Source organism: Salmo trutta, chromosome 25, assembly GCF_901001165.1.
Source record: "Salmo trutta chromosome 25, fSalTru1.1, whole genome shotgun sequence".
NCBI classification, from domain to species: Eukaryota; Metazoa; Chordata; class Actinopteri; order Salmoniformes; family Salmonidae; genus Salmo; species Salmo trutta.
In genome coordinates this window covers 31,761,947-31,770,621 of record NC_042981.1, presented here as the reverse complement: position 1 = coordinate 31,770,621, position 8,675 = coordinate 31,761,947, and the positions used below count along the sequence as shown (strand labels likewise).

The 8,675-nt window shown below is 42.2% G+C and overlaps 1 protein-coding gene across 4 annotated transcripts; it reads left to right on the top strand.

Moving 5' to 3' along the window:
- Window positions 1-1,467: 1,467 nt before the first annotated feature.
- On the top strand, window positions 1,468-8,162 carry LOC115162419 (BSD domain-containing protein 1). Of its 4 annotated transcripts, none has more exons than XM_029713704.1 (11): window positions 1,468-1,545; window positions 2,493-2,556; window positions 2,809-2,925; window positions 3,041-3,208; window positions 3,681-3,735; window positions 4,628-4,743; window positions 4,901-4,969; window positions 5,482-5,566; window positions 5,664-6,155; window positions 6,284-6,387; window positions 6,509-8,162. In XM_029713704.1, the coding sequence occupies exons 1-11, from the start codon at window positions 1,535-1,537 to the stop codon at window positions 6,533-6,535; spliced, it is 1,308 nt and encodes a 435-aa protein (XP_029569564.1). In that variant the 5' UTR covers window positions 1,468-1,534; the 3' UTR covers window positions 6,536-8,162. The 4 variants fall into 4 exon arrangements, with proteins under 4 accessions (XP_029569564.1, XP_029569563.1, XP_029569565.1 ...); XM_029713703.1 differs by having other exon boundaries at window positions 1,520-1,545; window positions 2,466-2,556; XM_029713705.1 differs by lacking the exon at window positions 1,468-1,545 and adding an exon at window positions 1,832-1,852.
- Window positions 8,163-8,675: the final 513 nt, after the last annotated feature.

Sequence of the window (8,675 nt, the reverse complement as noted above, 5' to 3'; positions counted from 1 at the left end):
TTTGGACTTTACATTTGAGATTTGCAATATTTTTCATGCTTCTATGTCAACTTTTAAGCATTTTGAATGTAGAGACATTTGAAACAAATGTGCCTGCTCTTTTACACGAACAGAGCCAAATGAGCCAGCTCACTGAAAAGACTTGGAATGCCCATCACTACACTGACACAAGGGTGCATGGTGGGTGGAGGAATTGACCAACAAATCTAGGGATATAGTACCCTATTGCCTACCTCGTATTTCTTAAGTAGGAAGAAATAGGCTCCAACACAAAGCCCTCTTGTTAGTAAAGTCTAATTAAAATTAAGAAGTTGAAATGAACTATGCCTACTCGAATTTGCCTACTTTCAGGACCATGATCTATTCATTTCCGATTGATTGTGCCATGGCTGTTGCCTCAAGTTTCAGCACCACAATGTGGCTTATTGTGAGGTCAATAACTCTGATAAATAGGCCTACATCATGGTCAAGAAACATATAATAATAAAACACATTTTAGTAGTAGCACGCTATCAAAGTTGAGCTCCGGTCCTCCTCATTATCACACTCTCCTCCTCAAACAGAACAGAACATAGGCTATAGGCTAGTCTGCGTGCAAGACAGTGGCAACCTGTCATTCACCTGTTTTGAGCCCCACCTGTTTTGAGGCCCACATTTTTAGCAAAATTTGCCCATGAAGGACCACCATTCCACCTTCCTGTTCAAGTGAGCACAGCACAAGGTGAGTCCAATAATGTATTGTATGCTACTGCATAAATTATGCAATAGATTTGGTCTATTTACCCCTCTCAATTTTGCCTACTGTTCTGACTTTGTGGTGCACATGTAGCCTATAACCTGTTTTAGAGAAATGTAATCATTGAATAATCTCGCTGCCAGACAAGGCTCCACTGATAGCCAGGTGTAGCAGGGGTAAGATGTTGGGACAGCTTTATGTAGGTTTGTGGGCACCGTTTGTCACCGTTATAGCACAATTAATGTATTGTTTAGTGTTGTGTTGTATAGTGGCTTTGCTACTACACACCTTTTTTGCCATGTCTCGTCATATTTGAGTGACTCAAACATTACAACAAAATGTATGGGCTAAAAAACATTAGCTGACATGGGCTAGTTGATCTGGACATTTCTTACACGTTATAAATAGCTCTCTAAGGTACGCAATGACTGACATGACAAGAGGAAAACTGATGATGCACTACCCAATTTCGAAACTGCACCTTGTGCATTCTTCTATCAACTTTCAAAAGTAAATTGAAAGTTCCCCCATTTTCCTCCAGGTACTCATTATGTAAATGTTGACCCATCCCTAAAGATGATGCTTTGCAGACACAGATATAGTCCTAAAAAATTGCCTAAAGAGCTAATAATGAATTTGGAAAATAATAATACATTTTACACGAGCTATCTACCCTAAAGCTGTATTTAGTAGAAGCAGATACAAACTGAAAAGCCTTTCTTTTAGAGGGACAAGCTTTTTCCTAATTCAGCAGGGTCAGAGTTCAGTAAATGCCGGTGATGTCGTCATGGTCTGAAGATGGCTGAAGGGTGAGTGAGAAGTCGCAAAATAGTTTTTGTTTGATAAATTAACCATCGTATTATAATCACACTTATGGCGTGGGTTTTCTTCATATAAGATGTTGCTTCCTTCATATTTAGCTCTTGCTACGTTCACCCATTTCAAAACGTTCTGTCTGTTCTCGAGGCAATGTGAGGAAGTCCGTCGGTGTTTGTTTACCAAAATATTGCACCAGCTGGTTAGCTTGATGGCTAACGTTAGGTGGCTAGCTAGCAGTGACTAACAGACTGGTTGCTGCCTAATCGCAGAGACAGACGTTTTAATCGCGTGACAAATGTAATTTGGTCTATTATTTCTACCTCCTGTTGTATTTATTAAAAGTGACGGATAAAATACAGTTATATGGTTCCAACCGTAGCTAACTTTGTTAGCATGACAGCTAACTAGCTAGGCTAGTTGCTGTACACGTCTAATGCACATTCACTGGGGTGTATTCATAACCTATTGCAACTGAAACCATTGATCGTTTAAGAACCAAACGAAATTAAACAGAGCAAACAGAACAAAACGGGGAGGGACCTACCTAAATGTGTCCAATAGAAACTCGGAGGAGAGAAACAGTGGACATACACTCATCTGACAGCAATCTAGCCAGTTTAGCTGACTGACTAGCCAACACATGAGGTGTATTCATTACGCCAATTATGCAACAAACAGTTTACTCCAAACTGAAAACCTTTTGCAACAGAAATGGCGTAATGAATACACCCCAGGTGTTGACTAGCCAGTCAGCTAAACTGGCTAGATTGCTTTCAGATGAGTGTATGCACACTGTTACTCTCCTGTCTGGCCAGATTGTAGGTAACGTTAGCTAGGCCATTAACATAGTTAAGTATCTAAAAAGCAAGATATGTATTGCATGACATTGCCCTGTTGATCCATTTTTAAGTCTCATCACCATGCCTCTTGACTCCAGGGAAGGCTGCGAAGGCTGGTGGGGAGGCTGGCTTCAGCAAAGCTTACAGGCCGTCAAAGATAAGGTAGGCATCCATGCTAGCCTGCACAGATAATCAGGTTCTCTCTCCTTATGATGCGTAATAAGCTACAAAATAAACTAGCTGGCTATTTTGTTATGTGCTGTTTATCAAGAAGGCAAATTCAATGTTTTCAACGTGACTCATGATAAAACAAAAGTCAATGACTATCCTTGTGACATCCAATGTATGCTGCTATTGCAGACATCTTACCTTGTTTGGACTTGCCAATGTAACTCCAACATTTTATTTTTACAGTCATCTGAGGCGTATGAGTTTATAAAGCGTGACCTGACAGAGTTCTCCAACGTAGTGCAACATGATACTGCGTGCTCCATCGTCGCCACAGCAAGTGCTGTTAGAAGCAAACTAGCGGTAGGCCATTTGGACCTTTACTATGGGTCACAGAAAAGCTGATATGCATTGTCACTTGGTTATTTATAGGCATACTTCCTGTCTGACATATGCCACCTGTCCCACTTTGTTTCAGGTGGAGGGCTCCTCTGACACCACAGAGAAGGTGAAGAAGAGCCTGTCCAGTTTCTTAGGCGTGATAACAGACACCCTCGCTCCTCCCCAGGACATGACCATCGACTGTGATGTCATTACGCTAGTGGCAACTCCTGCAGGCACCACAGAGGTGTATGACAGCACCAAGGTGAGGATGTTTAGACTGTGTTTAATTAATCACCGTGACAGTGTCATTCAACTACTTAAGGAAGAGATACTATGCTGTTTTACATTTTACAGCACTTACTGCTAATACACCAGAATGTATCTCAGAAATGTTAACATTGTTAGAGCTTCTCCCCCACCTGTTCAAACATGTTTGAGTGGTTAGTCTCAGAAGTGTTACTGAGCTCCACAGCAGAGGGGATGGTCTATCCACAGATTTGTGCTTTAGGCTTCAAGAGATTAAAATGTTTTTGATATCAAAACACGGTCTCTTTTTGTTGCAATACTAGATACCAGGGGTGTATTCACTAGGAACCAAATGGGCAGGGACCTACCTGAATTTGTCCATTCCAATAGAAACTCGTTTTTGGTGCAAAATACAACTGTTTGGACTGATGATTACACTCCAGAACACATGTTGTCACAAGAGTTACAGTTTGTGTTTTGTTCCCTAGGCTCGTCTCTACAGTCTACAAGCTGACCCTGCTACATACTGCAATGAGCCTGACGGTGAACAGTTCACAACTTTCTTTTCCATCTGTTTCTTCACTCTTCTGATTACATGGCACATGACCTTTTCTTGAATATAATGTCACTAACCAGGCTTCAGTGTCCTCAAAACATAAAAAAGCCTAAAAAATGGCAATGACAAGGGACTAAAGGCCCTATGATTATTCATTATACTCTACCCTAAATGTTTAGTTTGGAAATCATGATGGATTCTCTTGGTAACTTTGGAAAAGGGAATGAAAATAATTGTTCCGGGCAGGGTCTGATTCAGACAGACAACTCTCCCAACAAATCACAAGTTTGGATAGGCGGGGCTTAAAATGCGATCAGAAATTGCTCATGAAATACTCTTACCATAACTTTTGCAGTGTTTTTAGTGAAGGTAGTTGATTCAAATTAGCAACTTGCGAAATACATTAATTAAAATAACCTCTGATCTCCATCTTGTTAGCTGCTATTTTGTGTCCTGGGGATGTTTACCTTAGGGCAACAAGCAAATAAGGCAGTGACGTAAGAAAGCCGGATGTCCTAACTCCTCCCTTTCCTCTTACCAAACTGACGTCGTCTGAGGGCTCTATTCAATCTGAGAGACTACTAAATGTCTTCAAATGCGCTCCAATATATCCCAATAATCCAAGCCTGCAAGCCCTCTCATTTGATATTTCTGAAGCAAATGTTAAGTGTGTTCAATTTCTGTATATTGCCCACATTAAAATTTGGCAGGTTTATGGATTGGGCCTACCCATGAATCATGGTCAAAATGAACTCTTATTACAGTGAATACAAATAACTTGTCAGTTAGTTTGGACTTCTTATTTTCATGCAGTTAAAGCTGTCAAACATTTTAGTGTCTTGGGTGTGCTTTAATTGTGTGACCTGTGTGTTGTCCTAGGTCCCCTAGAGCAGTTTGATGCGTGGCTCTCCTGCTTCAGTCTGGAGGAGAGGAAAGGAGAGATCTCTGACCTCCTGGTCAACAGCCCTTCCATCAGGGCCCTTTACACCAAAATGGTACACTTATCTAAACCCTCCTGTTAAAAGGTCTTATCACAGAAACACTAGAGCTTAACATTATTTACCACGTTAATAGAATTTAAGTGAATTATTTTTGTTCCTAACAATGCAAAATCTGGGTGTCATGTAGCATATTATGCATTTTCATCCCTAGGTGCCAGTAGCTGTAGCCCATTCTGAATTCTGGCAGCGGTATTTCTACAAAGTCTTTCAGTTGTACCAGGTAATTCCCACTTTTGTTACTGGCATGGATAGCTCTCGTGAACTGTCATGCACCCCCTTCTATCACGTTAGAAAGTAAACTCTTCCCTCTGCTGGACAGTTTGGAGAGGGGCCTCAGAGCTCCGGTAGGTTAGTAAAGACTGGGAAAACATTGAGATTGTGAAAGTCAATCTCAGCACCCAGAGCCAAATCTCCTGCTACTCGATTTGGGTTCAGATGCTTTCCAATGTTTCTTAACAAAGTCCACTCCCTCCTCTGCCAAAGCCTGTTCACAGCCCCTTCCTCTTTTTCTGGAAAGTCCACCTGTGTTTATATTTTATTTGCTGCATGCTGACAAAATGGAGGTATCTTACAATGTTTTCGATGCAACTATTTCACAGGTAAGTTGTGTGTATTAGATCATTTAAGTTAAAATACCCATCACCACTTCATAGCACCAGCTCCCTGAATACATAAAAACACAATCTGGTACTGTTCTGCTGATGGGTAATAATTATTGTGAGTGACCACCAGGAGGAGGCGAGAAGAGTGGCCCTGAAGCAGAGAGCAGAGCAGACTACCCACACAGAGGCTCTGGGCTGGGAGGAGGAGGATGAAGGTGTGTTGGATAGTGGATTTCACAATGGTGAAATGTTTTAGATTAGTGCAGATCTGTCTCATGTGACTCACTGTTCTCTCCCTTATTTCTACCCCAGATGACTTCCTTGGCGTGACGTCTTCATCTCGCCTAGACTTCACACCCCCATTGGAAGACCCCGCGACCCAGCTGTCCCCACTCACACCAGTCACCATGGCGACGACCCCGCTCAGCCCCATCCCGTCTCCGAGCGGGGAGCGCTCCTCAACCCTCTCCCTGAGCAGCGACAGTGGCAGCCTGCCGACCCAGGTGGAGTTGAGACCAGCCAGGCCACATCCTGCAGTTGTGGCGCTGGCCCAGAAACTCAACAAGGCCAGCCTGGAGGAGAGCGAGCCAGAAGAGCAGCAGGAGGAGGAGAGGGAACAGGGGCAGCCTGAGGTTCAGGTAGAGGCCCCAGCCCAGCCTGAGCCCACAGGGAAAGCTACAGCTGAGAGAGTAACAGTCCAGGCTCCTACCACCAGACCAGAGACAGAGGGGCCCCAGGACCTGAGGGTGTTTGAGCTCAACTCTGACAGCGGGAAGTCTACACCTTCAAACAATGGCAAGAAAGGTAAAAGGACATTCTATTCAGCTACTGATGTGACTGTGATTTGATTGAATAGGCCTAAGCTGTTCGTGTCATAGAATAGTGTTAAATGGTCCTATCTGACCCTGTGCTCCCCCCCCCAACCCCTGCAGGGTCCAGCACAGATGTCAGTGAGGACTGGGAGAAGGACTTTGACCTGGACATGACAGAAGAGGAGGTGCAGATGGCGCTCTCGAGAGTTGCCGCTACAGGAGAGGTGGGCTATGATGTATTTGTCATATTTTTCTTGTTTTATTTTTTTCTAACCTCAAACTATAACAAAGGATAACATGCCTTGGAAACAACTGTGTTGAACTAAACGACATGTTATTTTTCAGCTGGAGGATTGGGAGAACTGGGACTGACGATTGACGGACGTGCCATAGTGTTTCTATCCCGCCATTAAAGAGTTCTCGGCCGACAAACCATGCTTAACGTGTTTTAACTCTTTGTCCACGCCGTCACCATGTCACGTTTGTTCCTAGAGGAATGTCTGATGGGTTTGGACCATGTTGCTGAAAACTCTAGCAGAGCAATGCGAATCCAAGGCAATAAGCTTTGTCAAGGCACCATCAGTTGTCAGTTTGTGCATATAAGTCTCAAGGCTGATTACTAAGTCTTGTTGGTTATTTCTTGGAACAACTTATGACTTAGAGAATGACACTAGTTTAGTTGGTGTTCCATTTGGCTAAAGCTATGTAACATCTATGAGGATAGGTTCCCTACATAAGGGGAGCTGCTGCTCTCTCTGTTCTGAAATGCCACTAAGTACATCGTTGCTAGTAGTTATTCCACGTTATGAGTGGGGGGATTATTATTTTACTTCAGGCTGCCGAATAGCCATAAACTGTAACGCTGCTTATTACGTTACATAAGATGGCGTTCTTCACATGTGATTTATTGAATGGTGAATATGATTTCAACTTATTTTTTTCCCTCAAGTGATTTATTTACTCAATTATCTTTTACAAGTGAATATTCAAAATATACTTCGGCCTTCATAGAGAGCATTCATTTTGGATTCGCTCACAACTCTAGATACATGGCCTTGTCAGACGCACTATAGTGCAGAAAAGATATCCAAATGTTTTGTCACACAAGACACTGATCTGAGTCTAAACCCAACTAATCCATGTTCTACTTTTTCACTTTTTACTCCCTGTCCTGCTTAGTAATTGATGTGAACATCTCTTCTGTGACCTCCAGAGGCCATGTTTCCTCTTTATTTCTTGTCTCTGCTACACTAATGTCCACATCTATTATGCTATCAGACCTGTTTGTCTATTATTCTGGGCAGGGAGGGGCTCATGTGTTGTCAAGAGAAGATCATTATGATGCAATAAAGAGGTGCCGTGGTGCTAGAGTTTTGGGCTTGGATGTCTGTGGGGGATATGGTCTGTTACGTTATTTCTGATGTAAAATAATTAATGAGTAACAGACTGCAGATCCCACAACCTGCTGTGCTTAGTATGGTATTGACAAACTGCACAACAGCTCGAGTTACCAGTGTGCGGAGAGTCGAGGCAGTGAGGGCTTTGTCTGCTTGATTTATGTAATGATACAGTATAGACTAGCTTCATTCTGCAGTATCGCTTCATGCTATTCTGATATTTTATTGTAATAACTGTTGTCTTCATCAGTGTAAACAGTGACCAACACAAAGCATAAAGATGTAGTCTACAGATCTTTACAATGACTGCTTTTTATTTGAGTAGAATTACTCTGCTTTGTTTAGCATGGCAGTGCAATCACATATGCATACAGTTGTACAGCAGATGTACCGTTTTTAAGTTGTACGTTTCTGGTTACTAGTAGCTTGTTGGAGGAATTACTTGTTAATAATGACTTGATATGTTGCATGTCTCATGTATTTCACTTGACATATATTTGCACTTTAAACACCAGTACGTTTAAAGCTGTTTTTTTTTTTTAGGCAATTATTTTTCTCTATTTTTCAAATGAGCATTGTCATTAAAAAGAGCATAATGCAAATGGTTAGTCATTGTCTGCACATTTGTAGGAAAAAAAGTTAGTGGCTGTAGTTTGTCTTCAACTCTGGATTTCTAGAAAATCATTGCTGCTGAGAAGTGAACTTGTCAAGAGCTGAACGTTTAGGCCATTATGATGGGGTGCACCTTTGCCAGGGTAACGGTAACATCGCTACGTGGGCAGGTGTCATCGCTCTGGTTTTACACCACATGGGACGTCGACAGTTTACAAACGTTGAAGGTCCGCTTAAAAATCAACCATGACCAGGCACCACCACCAGACTAGAGTTTACAAAAAGAGATCGCTGCCGGAGTGCCATATAGGCCTACCGAAATTTATTTTAGCCGCAAAGAAGTCTCTATCTGCAACATGTCCATCAACAGACATCGATGATGTCCCGATATCTCGGTAAATATGCCATGTCTACAGTCCTGTTAGCTAGGCCTAAACCACGAATCAGTGATTCAAATATGTGAAGTTTTTTTTCTTCCTATTTTCTCAAGTTGTTTTTCTCTT